At 35.6% G+C, this 24,144-nt stretch overlaps 1 protein-coding gene across 1 annotated transcript in view; it reads left to right on the plus strand.

The window, feature by feature from the left end:
• adamts17 (ADAM metallopeptidase with thrombospondin type 1 motif, 17) overlaps positions 1-24,144 on the plus strand; it is a 140,545-nt gene that overhangs the window by 87,484 nt on the left and 28,917 nt on the right. Inside the window, exons 15-18 of the mRNA XM_088921470.1 lie at positions 2,972-3,092; positions 9,344-9,424; positions 16,796-16,953; positions 20,456-20,615. Of these exons, the coding sequence (XP_088777596.1) occupies positions 2,972-3,092; positions 9,344-9,424; positions 16,796-16,953; positions 20,456-20,615 (520 nt within the window). The remainder of the gene's footprint in view (positions 1-2,971; positions 3,093-9,343; positions 9,425-16,795; positions 16,954-20,455; positions 20,616-24,144) is intronic.

The following is a 24,144-nucleotide window of genomic DNA, read 5'->3' on the forward strand; positions in this document are numbered from 1 at the left end:
AACTAATTACACAACTAATTGTGTAATTAGCTCATTTGGTGTGAGCCTGTAAATTTGTATTTTGAAGCTTGAGCGATATGCTGGATCACTGGACTGATCTCCTTGTGTTAGCAGATGTGTTCATCTGTTGTGTGCTGTAATGCTGGGGACCACACATATGCTAGTTGCAGGGATAAAAAAGACCATGGAAGTTTTTATAAAAGTATCTGCTAAATGTCCGATTTCAACAAAGTACTGGTGGTACAAGGTACATTACTAACAATGTTGACTTTAGTAAAATGCTGTGCATACTTTCTGCCCAAATGCAGAATAAATAAAGAAAAGAAAGTGTCCTCTAAGTATGTAAAAACAGTTTTATGAAATGTGTTTTTTAAGGACATAGGACCATTCTGTAATAAATATTAAACACCTGATTAATGTAGCATTAGATTAATCTGAGATGTTAAACCTCAGCTCATTTGGGTATAGAGGGAGCTCATGTATCCTGGAGTAAGCAAACTCTGCCAGAGTACTGTTGTGTACTCTGCTTTTGGATTTCAGTTGTACAAGATACAGTGCATAATTTCAGATTGGGATGAGCATACAGTTTTAGTTAGACACACTTTTTGTTTTGAAATGATGGTCCTTATCTACAGGTGAGACAGATTTAAGGCCCCAGAGTAGTGCTTTAGTATGCTCTGGTAGCACTGTACCCCTGATTCCCTTTACACAAAATGCACTTCAAATTTGGTATTGCTGTTGTTTATCTCTTCATGTCACAATAATTTGAGTTATCTTCTGCAAAATATTGTAGGATTTATAGAAAACAAATTCCTTTGTTGTGTTTGCTTTTTTAAACAGCACTTATGGATTTTATGTGAATTTAGAATGAGAATCATCTGATTTTATTCAATTTCAAAAGGTATTACTCAAGGGCCCATGTCACACTTGTAGATACTGTGGCCTCATAACTACTGTATATACTGTGCACAATCATACTGTACCACTTGTGGATATAGCAAAATAGTTTTATTCTAATGATGTAACTGTAGTAAGGACACATACTGTAGGTCAGGAGGGGCTCATTTCTACCTGCCTGTCTAATTATACATACAGTAACCACTAAGTACTTTAAATATTTTTTATGTTTAATACTGAAGGTTATTAAAAATTAAAGAATTGCATGCATGGTGTTATGATATGTTGTATTTGGTATGATATCTTGTATTTTTTCATAAGATTTTGATAAAGTTCCCTGCAAGGATTATTTCTCAAATTACAGGTGGAAGGCATTCAGGGGCATTTATGTGTTTGGACCGAGAATGTGTTAATAAATAGAAAACTACAGATAAGAGGTGAATGTTCATGTTTTTGATATCCTGGTTTTCTTAAAGAAGCAGCTCGATTGGATTCTCAACTCAATTAGCTGCTAACTGCTTAACAGGCTACATGGCCTGCTCCTGTTTTTAACCTTTATTATCATTTTTACTTTATGATACTTAGTTATTTGCAACCAGTGTGTCTCACAAGCCTCAACTTGTGTGGTTTCCTTTGACACATATTAATGATTTAAAAAACAAAGCAAGCAATGTACCCCACCTCTTTCCCCACTTACTAGGTGTAATGTGCCAGAGAGATGCTGCAAGTATGAGTATAAAGGCCCACTGAAACCAAACATAGTCACCGGCGTCTGCAGCACACTAAAACATAAATTATTCGTAATCATAATTAATCAGGTTACTTTTAACTTACAAGTGAAACCCAATATCTTCTAAAAGGAACAGCAATACCAGAACAGACAAAAAGTATTTTTTCACTGTATTAAATTCCCTGTTTAGGAATTTAAACCAATTTAAACAATAATAACAACAATAATAGTAACAATAATAACAACAATCCCACAAAACCAAAATGCACGATATACACAATTAGATGTTGTACCCACTGAAAAACGGTATACCTACCTGCTAAACCACTGGGTCAATGTAAACCGACAGAGTAAATGTGTTTGGCTGTCCACGATAATGAAGTCTGAAAAGGGGGGGTCTAATTGGTTCAAATTGCTGTCATTCATTATTTTTCGACCATTCAGAGTCCTAGGAGATGTCACTGCCTCTATAACATGACTGGGGAAATAAAAAAAAACCTCAGCCAGGCTTTGTAGTATCTATCTAGCAAGATGTTTGTTGACATAGCATCTAGGAGTTATCTATGTCAGCAACTCACACCTGTTGCTAAGATGGCAGTAAAAAAAGCGATGAAAAATCCTCTAGCACTGCCTAGAGGTTTACATAGTAATTGCAATAGCTATTACACCTTTTAATATTTTTAATAATTTCTGAATATAATTTTCTGTGTATGTGAACATATAATTCCAGATCCTGACTTCACAAACAAATTATGTAGATTTTGTTTTAGATATTTGTCCAGTTTGTCTCGTAGACACTTAGGGCAAGATCTACAAGTATTTTCAGCCATTTTCCAGGGCCACAACTTGAGAAATTTATCTTTGAAGACAGGACAAAAAAAAATCATTTATTGAATTTTTTTCTGGAAATTTCTGTCTGGTGAGTGGACACAGTAAAACATCTAGGAAGTCTGATGGTTTGCATTTAATTCCAAGGAGTTTGCTTTAATTTAAGCTTTAAACCAGGGTTCCCCTGTAAAAACGTCCAGAGATATTACAAAATGTTTGAGGGGACAGGGGAAATTGTCTGAAGTCTCATTGGGCTAACTAAAATAATAATTGCTGGATAGTAACTACTTGATTACATACAAATTCTTCCCATATGGAGAGTGTGAAATATAATTGTATATATTTAAGAAGTTATAACCCATCCCTTGTTTTTGTTATCCTAGAGTAATTATGCATGTGTTCCAAAAACAAAAACAATGTCTTCCTTATTTCCTCAGGCATGTCCTGATTCATTTGATGCTGAATATCTTTAGAATAATGAAAGATTTCTGGCTGCTTCTCTTTTTTTACTGGCAGAAAATTGGCTGTGATGGAATCATTGGATCCTCAGCCAAAGAGGACCGCTGCGGTGTGTGTAATGGGGATGGCAAATCCTGCAAGATAGTTAAGGGAGATTTCAACCACACCAAGGGAATGGGTGAGTGAAAACTATTTCCATGTCTGTAAGAAATAATGTGAGCAGGGTGTTCGACAAATTCTAAAGGCTTAGGTTACATCTGATGCTTTCCTGCACTGATTCCAGCCTAATAGCATCACTGATGCCAGAACAGAAGCAGCAGGTCAACAGGATGTGATCTGGTCCTTTAAGGCAACCAGTGACCCCTGGTGACTTGGAAAAAAAATTCCACACACATTTTTACTTCACAGGCTTTTGCCTTGGGATAGGGAATCTTCGGAAAAAAACATTACAAAATCACAGAACGATGTTTTTAAAAATGAGAGAATGAACTCATTTACTTTTCCACCTACTATGGCATTGGATCTGGAAGAAATGCTGAAGTGGTTCACAAAAATAGGGAAGGAGACCGCAGAGATTGTCTCGTTGAATTTATTGCAGTAAAAACGTATGTTCAGAAACAGAAATGGTAAATGTGTTGCCTGGTTTTGTGAATCAGAACAGTTAATTTATTATAAGGAATACTGTGTGAAAGGTGAGGTGCAATGGTTTAATTGGGCATAGTTTTCACATGACAAAATTTGTAAGTTTTGTTAAAAAAGTGAAAAGGGCAGCAAATTCTGTACAAAAGTCTAACGTATTGTTTCCAGTTTTATTTATTGTAGTGGCAGATTTACCAAGACTGACTTTTGAAAAGTATACTGTTAATACTGCATTGATGCCACAAAACAGCAGTGTCATGTCCTTCTCCACATCAGCAGAAAGAACAGTGGCTGCAAGGCTCCTTTAGAACCAAAGGTCCAGTAGGGGCGATGGGTTGTTTTCTATTTCGATTTTAACCACTATGGGGTTTAAAGCAAATCATTTGTCCCGGAGATAAATTTTAATTTATAACTTGTTGGACACAATTGTTGTTAATATAAACAGTATTTAACAAACAGAAACTAACTGCTATTCATTTCAAGACTGATTTCAAGCGATTGTAATAGATTTTCTATAATTCATAGTAGGACTCTTTCACATCCATGAAACAAACCAAGCAGCACTGATGATGTGACTACAGATATGATGATTATACATATAATAATATCTCCTGAATGAACATGAATGCTGAACAGGTAGAAGAAATGTATTATGTAGGACATTAAGACTTTATATTCCATAACATATTTTTAAATTTGCTGCAAGAATCCTAATTCCTGTTTATGTCTGAAATTCCCATCCAGCTGTGTTAATGATATGTTTGTACACAAAAGTTGTTCTACATTGTGAGAATGTGTATTCAGCATCTGTTTCTGAGTATGTGATATGTGGGTTTACAGTGAAGACAACAACAGCAACGTTTATGATTTTAGCATGACTAAAACCTTCACAAATCATTTTCTGTTTCCCAGTCACCAGTAGCCATTGTAAGAAGGTTTCTACGTGTGTGATGTCAAAACCCAGGGCTGTTCCCAAGTGTTTTTCGTGTAAGATACTTGGTTGTGAATGTGCACCTTACCCGGTTGGTACTTAATGACCACAGATGTGTGTGTCACTTCTCATTGGGTTCTCCTGGGATTTTGTATAAGAGAACAGTGGTGTCTGAGCAGGAAAAGGCAGAAAAATATTTCAGTTTACAGAGTGGTTGGAGCCCATATTGCACCATTTGGACAGAATTTGGACATTTAATCAGATTTTTATTCTGTTGGGTATCTTTCATTATATTAATGGCAGTAGCCCCTTATCCAAAAACCTTAAAATAACAAAAGTGGAAGTGGAAAAGTGGAAAAAACATTTTGCAGATATTTAACTTAGTGAGTGCCCAATATACTGTATATCCTGAAGTCATTTTTCCATTTCAGTTCATAGAAGATGAGCATGAATTTAATGCAGAAGTTTTGTATCATGGAAAACAATTAATTCATTTTTTAACCACCATTAATGTAATGTATAGTCACTGAAGTCTCCATTGTGCAGATCTTTAAAATGTTAAGACTGTACTTAACACTATTAATGTACAGTATAAATATAGACTATTTCAGCAGAAAGGATTGCTGTTGTCATACAATAAGAGTTACTGAAATATAAAAAACATTCAGTAATATGCTTCCATTTTTTATTTCTGATTAACATAATTGCCCCAGTCAGTATTATATTTTTTCATTTTTGAAAGATGTCACCTGTAACATATTAAAATATATTATTTTGCCATCTTATGTGTCTTCTGATTCTTGCAGTGTGTTAGCTTTTGTAAGCTAGCATGCAGAAGACAAAATAACACCAAGTGAGTAGAAATCCAAACACAAAGTCAGCAGAAATTCAGCAAAATGGGTTTACTTAAAAGTACAAAAATAAACACTGTACTGTATGTTACTGAAAACAATCTTGCTATAATCATATGTGAGACATACTGGAGAAGCTGGATTAATCTAGAGACATCCCAGATACAGTAGAAATTGAAAGAGGATTTCCTTGCATTCTAACTTGTTTAACAAGCTTATTTAATGATTTTCTTGATGTCTTTGTGGAATATTTTGTCAGATAAAGAAATATCCACCTAAAGAATCCAGTTTTCTCAGAAATATAAATTTATCATGCTAGTCTTGACCAAATCACTCTTATTTTCCCAGGATAGCTCAAATGAGGGGCAGTGTAAAACTAGGAGTGGGAAATTCTGTCTCCCCAGGATTAGTTTAGATTACATGAAGTCAAATGAAGATGAAGTGGATTATTCCTCCAAGCATATCAGTTAGTGGCCACACTACTAAATGACTTTGTTACCACTCTGAAATAAATGTCACATATACATTTAAAATACCTCTTAATTTTTTTTCCATATATTTTTACTGTAATTTTAGAACCAAATTGTGTCTTAGCATGTGATATTTTTGGTTTCTAGCAAATAAATAATAATTATTTATTAATTTTAATAAAAAATATTAATTTTTAATAATTCATATAAGACTTAAAAAACAGTTCTAGAAAATGCTAGGAATTATGATCTCTTATTGTGCTCAGTATGCAATGGTGACATCATCCTTGTGCACAACATGCTTTGATGATGTTATCTATGTGCATATTATTCATTTCTTCTATGGATTAACTATCTACAGTCTGGGTGAGACATAAGCAACCTAATGATAATGGTGATGGGTGCTTCTTAACAATCGTTTGATGTGTTTTTTTAATTGGTAACAGCATGGTAGTAATTGGGACTGGGGAATGCGCTGGTGAATACAAAGTGGATTCTGTGTAGAGTGTCAGGTGGTAAACATAAAGCAGCTCATTGAAAGTTAGACATTTGAAATTGAGATTTTTATCTGCTCTGAATTGAATGGTTTTGTTTGGTTTTATCAAATTCAGTACCAGCTAAACATTTTTACAGTTCTGACTGATGCACAATACAGCTACAGTTCCTTCCAAAAGTATTTGGATCCTTACACAGTTTTCACATTTTTTGCTTTAAAGCTGACTTTTAAAGTATCAATGAATGTTAATTATACATATATATAACCTCTTCCACATACTGTATATAAAATGAATAAAATGAAAAATGAATAGTCATGATTGCATAAGTGTGCAAACTCCTTGCTGTGGCAAACAAATTAATATAGGTGCAGAAATTACTTTAACAAGCCAGCTGAGTGACCTCTTTAAGCAATAATAGTGGTTCTCATTATTTCAGAATCCAAAACATCACAGAAAACACAGAATCCTGTTTCTTGCTCACGTAATGAATTTCAAGCAAAGATTCATCCATGAAGACTAAGGAGCTTTCAAAGTAACTCAGTAATAAAGTTGCATAAAGACACAGATCAGGGAAAGGGTATAAAAACATTTCAAATCTCAATATCCCTTTGAGTGTGGGAAGTCAATTCTTCAGAAATGGAAGGAACTCAGACACTGCCTCCATCAGGTTGTTCAAACTGAGCAGTCAGGCACAGAGGAAACTGGTTTGGGATGTCACCATGAGGTCAACGGTGACTTTGAAAGAGTTATGGACTTGAGATGGGAGAAAATGTCCATGAGTCAGCAACATCCTAGTTATTCCAAAAAGCTGGTACAGTATGTATGACAGAATGGAAAACCCATCTCAAATTCCATCACTTCATAAAGGGTATGTTATGGAACAGAAAAAAAAACATCTCAAATCCTGTAGTGGGTTTGCAACAGTCTACAAATTACTGCAAACGTGCTAAAAACGTGGAACTTTTTACTCTAATTTAAAAGATGTATGTGTGACACAAATCCAGCAGAGTGCTTCACACAGTCATCACCATTCTCACTGTCTAGCATGACAGAGACGGCATTAAATTACAATTCTGCATCAGCTGAAGCTTGTCAACATGGATGGAGTAAAGTACTGGCAAATCTTAGAGGAAATCCTGCTACCAGCATAAAGCTAAAGTGACAATTCACCTTTCAGCAGGACAATGATCCAAAGCACAAGACTAAAGCTACGCTGTAGTGGTTTAAGCATAAAAAATATTTGCTTCACTGGTCCAGTCAAAGTCCCAACTTGAATCCTATTGAGAATCTGTGGAATGTCTTGAGAAATGCTGTTCATAATTTAACCCCCAACTTGAGAGATCTTCCACACATCAAGACGAATGGGCAAGAACTCTATAAAGATGATGTGCAATGTTGGTAGAGACTTATCCCCCCCCCAAAAAAAATGCAGACAAAGATACATTTACAAAATATTGAGTTCTGAATACTTATGCAATCAGCTTATTTTATTTTTTCACTTTAGAATTTTTAATTGTAAGTTATTCTTAGAATTCTTCAGTTTGCACAATCAGGTTTTGAATAAAATGTTAAGTTTAAAAAATGTGTATTTTAATTTCACAAAATAGGAACACCACAGGAACAGTCTGAATACATTTGCAAGGTACTGTACTAGCAGAGAACATAAGCTGTACCTTTCCTCTAATCAGTGTTTTAGAATGGTTTCTCCAACAAATGTCTCTGGTTCTCTGGAAAGAATCACTCAAAACCTTCCCCCTTCCAGTCTTGTTTTGAAGTATTCTTAAATACAGACTTGTAAAATGCACAAATATGTGGAGAAGAATTTTACAAGTCTGGCACAGAAATACTGCTTGCCAGGAATAAAAGTATATTTCCAGTGTTAATGAACTTTAAAGTCTTAAAGCGGCTGCACATAAAATATGTTTTAATATGTCAGGTGGGTAGCTGCGTCAGCATGCGTAGGCTGCAAAGGAACAAGTAATAGGTTTATTCCATGCTGAAAAAAAGAAGAAAGAGAACACAACGTTTCGGCCGTGGAGCCTTCTTCAGGTGTGGGCACACCTGAAGAAGGCTCCACGGCCGAAACGTTGTGTTCTCTTTCTTCTTTTTTTCAGCATGGAATAAACCTATTACTTGTATGTTTTAATATATTGACTTTCCCCTAATTGCCGAACTTGGGTGGTACAAAGTGGTGGTACCACTGTTCATGGATGCAGCAGTAATACAAAATACATAATAAAATGCAGCTAAACATTGTTTTTCATTAATTGATTTAGCATGTTCATGCGGGAATATACATTTTCTTTTTAATTTCTTGAAACCATTGCAAGACACTGAGCTGCTTTTTGCCTTTGCTGCCTGAGCTCTGAACAGGAGCTACACCAGAAAAGGGTGAACCTGGGATTCATCACAACATGCTTGTGAATGTTCTCTTTGGACTCAGACATTATCATATGGTTAGTTCAGATAAAACTCCGTTCTGGGAAAACATGTTGATAATAAAGAAAACATTCTTAACATGTCCTTTATGACTCACTGTGTACCTGTATAGTTTCAATCATGATCACTGTTTTCTGTTAATGTGTAGAGTTACTGATGTCTTGGAACCCATGATAAACATGAAGGCGTTCATTCAGACATAAACCTTCCTAACTTAGTAAATCAGCCTTCACTTCCACTTTAAATTTAAAATGTTGAATCCTAGTCAGTGTGAAAACTACTGTATGTCATGTCTTCAAGCTCAATGTGATATAACTATCACCTACAGCTGCTGTTGGAACATTTTCATTTTCCTTCTTCCTTACCTGTCAGAGTTCACCAATGTCTGTTGTAAAGAAAAGAATGATGAATTGGGCGTTGGGAAAAAGATTCAGGCTATATCAAGTACTAAGAACGGAGTTTTATCCAGATTAATGATCATAACAAAAATTAAAAAAACATTTGACTTTAAGTGTGTGGTGAGCTTCTCTGTGCCTCCTATCTTAAACCAGGTCTTGGCTGTGTAATGATGCCCTTCGTCACATGAGCTTCTATTGCTACAGGTTACATTGAGGCAGCAGTGATCCCTGTTGGTGCTCGGAGAATCAAAGTTGTAGAGGACAAGCCATCACACAGCTTTCTCGGTAAATAGTAATTTATTTCTGTTTTTAAAAAGTTTAACAACTTTTTTTTTGTCCACAAGAGTGATGTTTTGCCAAGAAGAACAAAACAAATATACAGTACAGTGTACAGCATTCTATATAACAGCATTCGTTTCCCTAAGAGTTTGATAGAGACTTTTTGTACAGTGTTGTGCTTGTCTGGTCCTCATTGTTAAATGTGGTATGAGCTCAGAAAAATTCCCTGAAATAATTGTGAAAGCTGGGTTTTATTTTGTACTGTTTGATAACATTTTCAATCCTGCCACTGCATGTAGGAGCTAATTATAGATTTTAATGACTTTGGCAAGGAACTTTCAAAGGTATTTCCAGGTGTCTCTCTAAGGAGCTTTGAGCTTGTGGCTCAAAGTACTTGAGATCATGTACTTGTTTGCTAGTGAGAAAAAAATTCTAACAGATTGCATAGTCAAGTTTGCAATAGTTTATTGCAATAAACTGGTGCTGTTTTGTATTAGGTAGTACTGGAATTGTCCTTTTGAAGTAAATCGTCTGATTTCCCCCATACCTGTACATTTCTAATTGAGGTACTTGCATATAAAATGCTATATTCACTCAAACAGCATTTCCTGACCTTTTCAACTCTCTGGAGTCCTTTTCAACTTTCAAGAATTTTTGCACACAAACACATCATGCTTACTCCTGTTTTGCGCTGAATGTGTATAATGGGTAACTTACTGTACATCAAATGATGGCTGGTGCTGTTTCATTGATTCAAACACAGGACATCAATTTGAAGCAATGGCTTCTTTTAGAATGAAATCTAATGCCACATTAGCTTTTTCTTTTCCATATCCCCTTGTTGGAGCTTCAGAGCCACAGGTTGGGAACTGCTATACTAGACGTTAAGAAATAATACCCTATCAGTTTGGTGTAAGAACAATACAGGCATCCTATGTTGTTGCTGTAAATCTGAAACTCCCTTCATCCTTTAATATTGAAATTAATTCTTGTCAGCTCATGTTAACTGTTTGTTTAAATGTTAGCCTAAGTATTAATGTGTGACATTTTGTCAAAAGCGAGGTAATTAAAAGGCTTGGATGCGTTACAGTACCCTAATTTGTCAAGTAACCCAATTCCTAATATTAGATGTTTTGACTTATGGTCTAGTTTAAGAAACAAACCTAAGATATTACCGTGAGAAAAATACTTCATCCTTCAAACGTGTATCTGTTGTATCTGTTTTATAAGGTAATGGAATGCACTCGGCTTGCTGAATACAAATAGTTGTTCTTGGTGTTTCTCTCCTTAAGTTTCTTTATAAATCATAATTAGTCATTGTTAAACGTTTCACATGCATTAACATTTTTCATTATTTGCACCTGCTGTACAAAACATTTGCCCTAGGTTTTTTTTTGTTAAAGGAGCATATAAAGTGAACCTGCTCTGCTTTCAAACGAAAGCACACAGTAATTCAAGTGTACGTGAAGCTGTGCAGTGAAAGTGAGCTCTGATCTGACTGTTTCTCACAATCTGCAACGGGAGTCCCTTCCCTGACAAGCGCATGCTGTGCCATGTCTTTAGCACCATTGTCCTCTACACTTTTTGTGGTCCTGGGCTTCTGCAGGTAGGCCTACTGGGATGGCATTTGGTTCCTAACTGCTGTTCTGTCAGAGAGATGAAGGATCTCAGGCGTTCAATTCCGTTTCCTGGTTGACCTGCAATCAGACTTTACACGACTTTATACTGTACACCTGTCAGTCCTTAGTGAATTAAACCACATGTTTATGACCAAAGGTCCAATGTTCATATTATTTTTCCCTCTTTAATTTGTTAAACATTTCAACTTGTTTCTGCAACTTGTTTTTAATTGTCCCCCTCACATCTATGTTCTTAAGGTATAATAATTAGATTTCTGGCATGTGAAACACACAGATTTTAATGTTTAAATGTTTTTTTTTAATATGGATACCTAAAGACAGCTTACATTAAGTGTACATTTTTATTATTTGAACCCATGAATCATCCACTAAACTTACAACTGGAAACACTGATAATAGGACCTAATCAGACTAAGCTCTGAACAGCTTTGAGGAATCTCTACAGCTTTGAAGTGTTTTGTGTGATCACTTAAAAACAGCTGGTTATGACTGGGAGGGTTAAGAAACCGATAGATAAAAAAAAACAATGTACTCAGTTTCACTTTGCATTCAGTTCAGACATAATAAGAGGTGTAAAAGTGGTGTTGGCCAACAAAATACAAAAAAAAGATAAATTAATTGCTGGGTTTGTGCTGGATGGTTCATACAGTATATTCTTGTGTCACATGCTTGCTCTTTCCCTACAATCAGTTCTTAGTAGGTGTCAATTTAAATTAATCCACAAAAAGATTCATAATTTATTTATAAGTCAGCAGATGGAGCTACAACAAAAACCAACATAGATTCCTCTATGCCTTTTACAAAAGGACCGGAGACCTTCCTCCCTGAACCCCTTAGGAGCTCTCAGCCTCTGCCCTTTATTGTGGAGGCTCCATCCCCTGTAACCTCCCATACTTAAAGATACAGTACCATAGCCCTTTGTACATTTACACCTAATAAGTACACCATTATAACTAAACACAATACATAAAACATACCACAGTCACCAACAAATTATTTCTTCAATATACTTTCCTTATAAAAAATTGTTACATGAATAGTTATTTTTAAAACACCAGTGTTACCAAAGGGATGGGCCAGACCTAACAAATAATGACTGCAAGCCAACAAACATTTCCAAGTTTCAAACCTCATCCCTTATGTTTCTCCTTTGTTTATTTCTTTTTTTCTGGCCTCCTACCGCCATACAGTATACACTGCAAACACAAAGGTAAGTTCTCAATTAGTTTATTTCCTTTACTTTAGAGGTCTGCAACACCCTGCAGGCAGGGGATGGGCCCCATCACATTATATTTAAGGTAATAATAGTAACTATAATATATAATATAATTATTGAAAGACCTACTTGAACTATAATATATTTATTATTAATTATATATGATATAATATATATTAGATTATTAAATAGAGAATGTGAAAATCTCACCAGCACTGTGCCACATATTATATACACTCTGGATTGGGAATTAAAAGATTTATAAATATTTTGTTTTGATTGTTTGAAACCAGAATATAAATAAGAAGATGAGTGAAAGGGTTCTGGATGCTGCGTGTGGGTCTACAAATTCTCAGGTTTCCCCATCTTTAGAGGGAGACTTTTTATCTTACTGTATGAAGAATGGATCTTTGAAGAGTTAACATCAGTGGATAAGCTGTGACCCTTCACATATTATCGAAATGTTTTCAGCACACTTTTATATGCTTAAAACTATATAAATACACAGTGGATATACTGTAGCAGAACTGAAATGTTTTCTTCTACCCAGTGCTTATTTTAGGGATCTTTTAAAAAACTGCTCTTCTCACGAATTGCCCAATAGTGAATGGCAAAAGCAGCTACAGTTAAGAAGAAAGATATTATTATGGGAGGAGCAAATGGTTATTTTTTAGAAACAGGATAAATTGTCTGCAGACTTTCTGGATCAGGTTTCTTTCATTTATGGTTTTATTATAGCCTTTGTGTAAAAGTCCTGTGGAATAGTCTAGTTTAATCTTTAATATTCACAACAATATGTAAGCATGGGAAAATTGCTATGTGTGTTGAAACTATTTTAAAATTACAGTGTATATAAAGTTAGTTCTATAAATAAGGTGCTGTATATGAAGTGATTTAACTCTGTACATGAGCTCTTCAAAGACAGAAAGCATTTGTAATCCACAAAGTTGCTTTGGAAGTAAATTTAATGCTCTTCCTTTGAGCGGAGAACATCTGTTCTTCAAAGCACAAAAAACAGTTTCCTTTTGTATTACTCCACACATGTTGTATTGAGTTACACTTTATTGCAAACAACCCAGGGATATTTCTTTAAAAAATGGTAGATTGGAGAAAGACCTTAGTCTTTTCCCTGTGCTGTTTTTAACCTGTAATCAGAGGAAGTGTCAAACTGATTCTTAAACAGGAGCCTGAACTGAGCTGTACAGTAATTCTGGTGCTTTCATTTGTTTAGTTTTTTTTGTTAATTAAAACAATCCTGATAATATTCTGTGATATTTCTGTTGCTACACAACAGGGAAAAACATTAGTAGGTGGTCTGCCTTTACTGTATAATTTTTTTTGCACCATAATATTAATTTTTTGTAAGCCTGATAGTGTGACTATTTTTTGTTTGTGGATTAAGGGCATGTAAAAGGAGAAAGTCAGTGGCTGTACAAGAATCTATGCTCTTTCTTGCTCTGACACAGCATTTACTGTATCATGAGACCTGGTCAAAGCAGTGCTGGTGTGTGTCCTATGATGGTGCAACGTGGCAGCATACTGTGTGTGTTGCAGGGACGTGCGGAGCGGGGTGGCTACAGTGGCTCAAGCCCCTGCCCCTTTGCCCTCATTGGCCCAAGTGCCCTTTTTTGCTTGTAGAAAAAAAGTCCAACCAATTGCATTTTTTTTTCGCCACTTGACGATTCTGCTTCTGTATTTAGTACATATCTCCCGTTAGGAAAAAAAAAAAGTTGGACCTAATTTATCTCATCCGAGCACAAGTGCCCGCCTCCTCTTCATTGTAAAATGTGGAGAAAAAAAGCAGCGATAAGCAATGTGGGCTACTACACCTGTGGAGGTCGTGTTAAACATTTGTGAGCGGTGAGAAGATACACAGATTTTTCAGAAGGACTGTACAAAAGCAACACACCAAGGGTGTCATATGGAGCACTTTGTGTTTAAAAAAGACTATTTTCATTCACCTATTGCAAATCGCCACGTTATTGTCTGCATTGCTACTTATCTAGCTAGATTTGAAATTTTCTTAAGAAAATTGAGTTAACTGAGTAGACAAGCCAACCTTTTTGTATTTGATCTAAACAGCTAACATGCATATTCATATATAAACAGTATATATGGTTCAGTCACAGAAACAGGAGAGCATGCCTTCAGAAAAAAGAAGGAAAAAAAATAAAGAATTTAGGGAGGCAGCTAAAGGGAGTACATTGCTTCATAACTGGGTCACAGCTAGCAGCAGAAGAGTCTTGCCTCACAAGAATGATTACATTAGTAAATGTTCTACGACTTTTGATGAATATCAAAACTGCCTGTAGCCTATTTACAAAACATATACAGGCTGTATGAGTAGTAATTACAGAGATTTCTACATTTCTTCAGTAATGTAGAAATATAAGCGGGCACTGATTTGTGTCCAGGGTACTCTAATGTAACAAATCCTGCCCTGGAAAGTGCCCCTTTTCCCCTTTTGAGCCACTGCCCACCTAAAGGTCTCTGCACTTCTCTGGTGTGTTGTGCTAGTGCAGTGTGGCAGTCTGTGTGTTGTCCTGGTACAGCGTGTGTGTTGTCCTTGTGCAGTGTGTGTTGTTCTGGTGCAGTGTGGCAGCGTGTGTGTTGTGCTGGTGCAGGGTGTGTCAGGTACTGGTACTGGTGCAGTGCCATGCCCAGGAGGCATGGTTATATTCTGCTTGTCAGAAGTGAGAAGATTCTCACTTATCAGTGTTTGCGGACTTTGTTCTTGCAAACTGCTTTTCTGATACACAGAGTAACCCTGGAGATGAGGAAAGACATAGAGAAGAGTTGTATTGTTCCATCTTCCCTCTTCCTACGAGCTCCACATTTTTGTGATTTTTTTTAATGAGTTTAGACTCATTAATCAGTATGTCATGTGTAGAAATGGATGTCTTTTACTCAAGGAAAGTAAAAATGATCTTTTTAAATTATAGTTCTATTTTAATTGTTTGAATGGCATTTTAAAATAAATTCCATCTGTCCTGCCCATCTCCTAAAATAATCATAACTATTAAGTATAATTTTGAGGTATCAGAGTTTTTCATAGTTTCAAAAGTTTGGTTAGTCTGAGCAGTCACACAAAGACTCTTAATAGAAGTGTCCTAAAACTTATATGTTTGGAGAAGCGTTTTTTTTGGCTTTGTTACAAAAAATTCAAATCAAGGACTCTTGGAGATTTGAAAGTTTTTTTCTGTCCGGCTTTTGAATAGTTTACTCATTCGTGACAAAATTCAGTGCTGTACAGGATTACATTGAAAAAGCCTTTGTAATTTAATAATAGAATTACAGAGATAGCATGCTGTCATTCTGCATTCTGCATGTTTTTATATTGTGTATATACTGCAGTGTGTTCACAGATTTTAATGTCTCATCCACTCAGTCTCTTCTGTTTGCCTTGATCTACATAAAAATCACAGTATTTCTCACATCAAGCCAATGCACAAAAATATCACCATTTCTTGAGAAGAAAAACGTCAGTAAACTAAATTATGCCTTCATAACTCAATCTACACCTCAGCATGCCTTTGTTGTGGGTATTATGCATTAGGCCAAAGGCCTGCACAAATGTCTTTTATTGTGCCTTTGTGTTATCTTTTATTTTCACCTTTGCTGTTTTATCAAATAAGTGTATACTTATAACTGTAAAAGCAAAAATCAAGAACAAATCAAAAAAGTGTGGTGCTCTTGAGAGCCTTAACCAATAAAGGCTTTAACTCTGAGTTAAGGTTGAGGTCTATGATCCAAACATCACATGTTCAATCCCGGGTCATCTCACTGACTGACTGAGACCAGGATTCCAAAGCAGCAGTGAACTTCTCTCTTCAGTTGCAGGACGACAGGACAACAATTCTGTTCCCCGAATTACTTTTGCACTGTTTTTGTCCTGTTGTTTTCTTTTCTCTGTTTGCGTATTTGCACAGTTTTGATTACACTGTATTTGTATTGTGTTACTGTCTATTGTCTTGTCTCCTGTTCTATCTAATGAGAAACACTTTTCACTATACTGTGCACTATGTGTAAGTATAATGACAAATAAAGTTGAATATGAACAGCAACCCCTGACAATAACTTTCTGGGTTTCCTCCAGACTTGCACATCCATACATGATGGATCCTGAGAGCCAAGACAAAGACACAATTTTATATTAAATGTGCATATCATATAAATTATTGGCAAATCCAAATCTATTTAAAAAAGGAGTTCAACAAGTCTGCAGAGATCAACATATTGTAATAGTTACCATGTCTTCATTATGGATTCATAGCTCTTTTATTAAACCTGCTCAAAAGATATTAACTGGGAAAGGCTTCCTTAAATGCAGTGGAGAGAAGGGGAAAAAGACGTGAGAGCACAATGTGGAATGGTTCACCATTGGAGCCCCTCTGTTAAAATTCACAGATGTGTGCTTGTATGTCCTTGTAGTACTGGAGTGCATCTTAAACAGTTCAGATTATTGGGGAGCTGCCGTTGCACTGATTGCCTTGTTTTGTCTCATGGTCTTGAATTTCTCAGCTTTAAAAGACTCTGGCAAGAGATCAATTAACAGCGACTGGAAGATTGAACTTCCTGGGGAGTTCCAGCTTGCTGGCACTACTGTCCGCTACGTGAGGAGGGGACTCTGGGAAAAAATGTCTGCCAAGGGACCCACTAAAACACCCCTTCACCTAATGGTAAAGTCATTACCCTAAGTTTGTTTGTCTAGGGAAGGCTTTCTTTCAACCTCAAGACAGAGCTTATTTTTATTTCTTTTACAAATTCATGAACTCTTGAGTTATGTTATAAATTCAAGAAATTAAAGTATTTAAATGTAAACGTATTTTAGTGATTTAGTATATCATGATCTACAGTATATCTATATGATTTAGAATATCATTAGCACCTTTTAATGACCATCCCTATGTGCTTTACAGTAATAAAATATTTTGAGAGATATGTAGCTTTACAGTTAAAAAAATATTTTGAGAGAATGTAGCTTTACAGTTTAAAAATATTTTGAGAGAATGTGATTCCAAATATACAGGAATTGGTTGGTTTATTTGCATAAGAAACTTGTGAAATTGTAGCACTTTCTCTCTTTGTGGTATGTTGTCAGAGAATTTTGGTCAGCCATACATTTTAAAGCAGTTCAGGTGGGTAGCTGCGTCAGCATGCATAGGTTGCAAAGGAACAAGTAATCGGGTTATTCCATGCTGAAAAGAGAAGAAAGAAAAAACGTTTTGGCTGTGGAGCCTTCTTCGGGTGTTAAATTTCACCTGAAATTTAGCACTTTTTCCTTTGCATCCAGGTTGGACCAATTTACAGTATATAGATAATTAAGAAGATGAAAGCATTTATTAAGTGTAAAGTGTTAAACATGGGTGATTTGTTAGCCAATATCTCACAAAGTTCTAGAGATAATTCAACAAATAAGTACTTATTTGAAACAGTATCTCTTAAATGAGAGAGCTTTTAAATGCTAAATTGTGAATGTCATTTTTCCTTTTTTAAGAAAATACTTTGCATAATGAGAGAGAGATGCACTATTTCAGTTTTTAGTTATCTAATGGCTACAATTCCAACAATTGTGAACAAGAATCAGCTACTTTAAAAATTAAACCAATCATCTGTCTTGCAGAAGAGGACAATGCTGTATATGTGTCAGTTGACTCACAAAAGCAGACCAGCTTTATTTTGAAATCAATAGTGCAGGGAAGTCTAACTTATTAGAGCCAGTACTGTATTAAAGGAATTAAAGAGTGCTTGATTTCTGTTGGTTAATGTCTCTAAAGGTTTGCTAAAATATTTAAGTTATTTATATTGATAAATAAGACTCAGCTTTTCAAATGAAAACTGTGAACTTTCTTTAATGTTCCTAGATAACTGTTGAGTTTATACACATCTCACTTTTTCTAAACTAAATATCTCTTAACAATAAATGTGAGGTTTCATGTTCGTCCCTATGTCTGTTTCCATAGACATATACAGTAATAAATGACCTCGTCTGAAGCTGTGATTTTATAAAGTGAGCATTTTCATCTTTTCACTAACATTTGACAGCATTATTCATAAGCCTGAAGGCACTCTTGGAATCCATGACGTTAACGCCTGACCTTGAATGAATGCTCTGGTTAATTGCTGCTGCTCTGCACTGAATTACTTCCCTACTATTTGAGACATTCTTTGCTTCAAGCAGCGTCCTTGACTGCAATCCCTGGATGTGCTTCAGATAAATTTGATACTTACAAGCATCAAATATTTTCAAAATGATTGTTAAAGAAGTACGTCATATCAAGAAGGTGCTGTCCAAATCAAAATGAAAACATGCACACCTGACTCATAGCGAGTGGAGTCAGAGGAGCGATTGTAACACAGTCAGGATTTTGGACAATTAAAAATTAAACAGTACTGAAAGATTACAGAAAATGTTTGTTTCCTTGGACAAAATAATAGAAACGCCTAATTAAAAGAACTTGTATTTGAAGTAACTAAATTACAATTATAAAGGATTCTGCATATGTTTCAGATTAATTTCAATACTAATAACCAATGTGTGTCTTCTGTAAATGTCTTAAAATAAACACTTTAAAATGTGGGTTTCTAGAACAGCACAAGAAATCTAACAGATTTTCATAGAGGTCAAGTAGTTGGTTTCTGAATTGCCTGCAAAATAATTTTATGTGTCAAAGGAAACGGTGTCAAAAATCATGACGGCATACTCCAAACAAGGAAAACAGCATCAGGATGAAATCAAAGCTCACTGACAGGGAGAGATGGATGCTAAACAGGATAGTTGCCAAAAAACTGCCTCATAAAATACCACAGAACTGCATCTATACCTCCATGACCCAGTCTCAACAAAAACTGTGTATTGTGAGCTTCACAAAACTGATATTTATTGTAGGTCTTCCATTCAGAAACCACTTGTAAACAAGGCCAATGGGCAACAAAATGTAACCTGGTGAATGAGCATTAAACCCAGACTTCTTAGCAATGGAAGAAAGTAATATGGTCTGATGAGTGATCTTCCACTCTCTTTTTTTTACATCTGGATGGGTTTGTGTTTGGAGAAAGTCAAAGGTAGAAAGAAAGGTAGCCTTCAACCCACACTGTTTGTTCCCAGTTGTTAAACATGGTGGTGGATCTGTTATGGAATGGGCAGCCATCTCGTGGGAATAATTGGGTCCAATTATTACTCTGCATGAAAGAATAATGGCCAAGGAATACAAAATCACCTTAGGCAACCTGGTGCACCTAAATATTGTTTCCTCAAGGTGTTCCCATATTCCAAGATGATAATACCCACATACAGAGTGGTTTTGTGAACACCAGGATGAAATCAAAGACCTTTCAAGTACTCTCCAGTCAACAGATCTAAACATCATTGAAGCTTTATTGAACATTCTGAAACACAGAGTGCAAAGTAGATTTCTACCTCCTTTATCTCTCATATAACTGGAGGCTTTCCTTTTCCTTTTATTTTTTTCTTACTTGCAGAAAGAAATTCGTAATAAATTGCTTGTATAAGCAACATTTTATTAATAATGATTTACATGACTATCTAATTCTTTTTGAATAACAGCTGAGTTAATTCTCAGTTTTGTAGAGAAACATGCAAAGATTTTCTTTTGACCTTTTCAGATTTCGGGGGGTCTTTATTTGAAAGTCTATAGGAACTTTTAATAAAAATGACAAGAAAAAAAGCAAAGTTTGTCTTTCACAAACAGAGTAATCCTAACTCTCCACACACATAGTTTTCAGAAGATTATGCAAGAAAAGAATAACTCATGAGTCAGGATTATTTGTTTTTTATGTACCAAAAGTGTTGTACCTCTCTGGAAGTGAGGGCTGCTTTAAAAGGCCTGAGAATATTTCCCAGTATTTACATTTTCACCACTCAGTTGACTGAAAAATAAATCAGTTTTAATTTTGAAATTCAAAAATGACAAATCACTGATCTGAACAAAAGATAAAATGTAATGATAATATAACGTTCATAGTCATCCAGAATTAATAAAAAATATTTTATAAAAAAATAATTTAAGCAGTACATAAAAGATTTTTTAACATTTTTGCAAAATGAACTGTCAAACTTGAAAAGCGCTAGAGTGGTAAAAATGTATGTATTGACCATGACCCTATCCTGCAAGTGCTTCTGTTTTAAAATAGAATTCCAATTCATTATTTCCAAACAAGGTCTTGCTGTTTCATGACCAGACCTGTGGAATCCATTATGAGTATACTATCTCACTGAACCAGTCATTGGAGAACAGGAGTGAACCAGAGAGGGAGCCAGAGCCCCTGTACATCTGGACTCACAGCAGCTGGGAGGACTGCAGCGTCCAGTGTGGAGGAGGTGAGTTCTCATCATCACTCATCATCAATATTGTTCCTTGTAGAAGCTTAGTGTGCTAAAAGCAGAATAAAGTGTAGCCTAACTGAATGAAATCTTTGCCAGAGTGTGTTAAAGATAATTCAAGCCATAGCAAACCAAGGCACTGCTAAATGCACTAAATGCAACGCATGAGCATGGTAAAACCACAGGAAAAATCAGTTTGACTGTGGTAGAGTTATTAAAAGGATATTGTATCAATAATGGCATTTCCATCTCTTGTTTAACCCTCAATGGACTGTATTTTTGATTCTGTGGGGAAAAAATAAAATGTGCTCAAATACTATAGTAGTGCTTCTTTTGATAGAAAACAACTCAAAGTTTTCATTCTTACACAACACTAAAGACAGCGGGACCTAGATGTCGCTACATGTTTTTCTTCATCTATATTGAATATTTTGTTTTTGATGTTTATTTTAGGTTGTAAAATAGTTTGATACATGGTGTGCAAGGTACAGTATATTTTCATTACATCCACAAAATTATGAGCTTAATACCTTTTTCAAGGATGATCAGTGAGATACATTTATAGAATAAAGATTCACTCACAAACAATGACAAGAGTACAATGGAGATCAGTTTCAAGATCAATTGAGATTCATCGTTAGTGGCACACAACTCACACCAGGCTCTTTGTGAGATTAAATTGGTTCTGCAGTCTATTTTCTTTTGACATGAGTTTGCATTCCTGCCAGAAGTTCCATAAGTTCAAAAATACTTTTTCTGTTGGTGAATGATCAAGTCCCAACAGGACATAAAGAGTTTAAACGATACCAAATTTCCACCCATAGAGCACAAGGCAGTCTGCACAAGGACACCATGGTCTTTGAGCAAAGCCAAGCAGGTATACGACATAGTCCTACCATCAGAGTTTTATGATCTTTCTCAGAGTTACAGTAGAAACCTAAAAGGTTTTAGTGTTCTTTCTCACTGTAACAGTCATATACAGATAAAGAACAAAAACATTGCTGACTGGCACAGGTGCATTTTAGCAACAGTATATTTTAGTCACAATCTCTATGCAAGTTCCTGAGAAGCTATTTGCAGTTTTTTCACTCTTACAGTGCTATGTCAGTACAAGGCAAGAACATGAGTTTTTCTGTATCTCTTTGGAAATCTGGAGCCTGCAATAAGGATCTAGTAATGAGGTTAATGATGTGACCAAGAGCTAGGCAATTTTTGGATCACTTTTTATTGCTATGGATGATGTTACTGTGCAAAACTCTTCATGCACTCAGCTGAATTTACTTTTGGTTTTAGTACAGTAAGATGGCTAATTAAAATGTATCTAAAAACATTTGTTTGCATCTTGTTTTCATTAAGTCTTATTTTTATGTAATTGAATCATGCTGCTCCTCATTTGAAATTGGACATAATGTCTTTGGATGAAGTGTTGGCAGGACACAGAAATTTGGTATAAGAGCTTTTATGGGCGTGACTGATTTTATAATTTTTGTGAGTTGAAATTGCGGACAACTTGTTTTTTCTGCAGGCATGGAATGTAAAGAAAGGCTTGATGTTTTGTGTATTGTATTTTTATTGTGTAGATGGTCTCAATGTGTAGTAACTAATTAATGCAGACATCACAGATCCCCTAAAATTCTGTGGAATTACGCCTTTATGTACAGTATTGTATCGGATGATGGCCAAGTGCAGTATCTGGAAGCATTTCCTGTATTTGGAAATTTCTTCTACACAATCAGACCATTTTCAATATACAGTGTGTTTTTGATGAATTCTGATTTTTGTGAGTAGTCTCAATAGGTTATATAGCCCTTTTCATTCCCTCATCCATGTTTATTCATTTTAGCTTGGGGATTTTTTGCGAATTAGTGACTAAGACAAAGGGAGATTCTGCGAATTCAGGGGACAGTGAGGGGTGGTGCTTCCTAAAGTGAAGGGTGAGCATGCTTTCTGATCATTGAGGTTGAACCCTAGTGCTGAGTGCTATTCATGTGAGCCTCTGCTGACCTCACCTGTGACCAGTGTGAGAGATGTGGGAATTGCAGAAGGAAAGGATGAGCAGCAGCAAATCATAGTCATAGTTCACGCCCCCCCTACCTCCCATTTTCCATGGGGATCCTAGCCTCATGCTGTCGCTTCAGCCAAGTGGGTTAAGCCAACCTTACTGTGACTAAAACACTCAATAAGCATATTCAATATTACTTAATTGTTGGGTGTTGTTATTCCTTCTAATATTTGTATATTTTGTAGATACACACTGAAATTGAGTTTAGTACAAAGAAAAAATATTCTTAAACTAACATATTCAGAGTTATAACAGGCAGGGTCATAGGTTTTTGACCCAATTACCAACTAATCATATATTAATATGATCCCTTCATGTTGTAATCCACTCTGGATTACATTGTACTTTATATAGGATCCCTTTTTATCCTAGACTACTAACTGCAAGAAGATATGAAAGGTTTATTGGCTGTACGTTCCATATAGATTCACCTATGATCATGTGAATAAAACTTTAGTCAAACTAAAATGTATATTTAGCTGCAAAAATAACAAATATATCAAAAGTGCAAATTATTTCTTGACATTGCCCCCTGGAAAATTCTAATCAGAATGCAGCTGTGTAACAAGTAACCTCATTAGTTTGGTAACTTTTTCTAATTTGGTTAGAAAGTTTCTGTGGTCACTTAAGATTGAATGGAACATTTCATTAAGCCTAATAACATTATGACTAAGCCCTTGAAAAGCTCTTCCTTTCCACAGTTGCTGCAACTTACACTGAGAAAAATATTTACAGCCCTAGCCTTAAGACTTAAAGTGTGACAGTCTTCAAGCACAGCTGACACGGATAATGTTTGTTCCACTGAAAACTAAAAATATGTGAGTCTGTAAGGCTTTAACTGCTTTTGCCCTTAAATGACAGATTCTTCACACATCTCATGTAAAGTACATTGACTAACATGAAAAGCATCCCAAAATAAGAAGTTACAAATAATTAAATAGTTTATCCCAATACAGATATCTAAAAACTATTGAGACATACAGTACCCCAGAGACTGTTAAATGAGGCAGGTGTTTCATTACATCCCTGTCTTGAATCAGCTGTTTCCTTGGTTACCAGGATTCCTGCCTCTTCCAGAGTAATATTTTGTGACTTACAGTCTGAACAGTGTGAAGCTCTTTTCCTTTCAATTAAATGAGTTGTGCCCACCTGAAATCTGAGATCTCTACAGAGAATGAATTTCATGCTACCAGGACTCTGTATTCTCTTCATACAACCCACCCATCCTATCTAGAATGATATAGATTTCACACTTGCAGTAGGCCTAATTTACCTCCTCCTCAGCCCCTAGTAAACGGAGAAGACCATCCACAATTTCTCAACTATAATACATCCAGTCCTTACAAAACTTAGATGGCTAAGCAAGTACCATATGGGTGTTTTAAAAAAAGTCACTAGTATTTGTTTGTCAAGAATTATTGGTTGTCCTTGCTACTACAATGTTATCAGTATCTATTGCCTTGA

Source organism: Atractosteus spatula, chromosome 7 (assembly GCF_055471065.1).
Source record: "Atractosteus spatula isolate fAtrSpa1 chromosome 7, fAtrSpa1.hap1, whole genome shotgun sequence".
Taxonomy (NCBI): Eukaryota; Metazoa; Chordata; class Actinopteri; order Semionotiformes; family Lepisosteidae; genus Atractosteus; species Atractosteus spatula.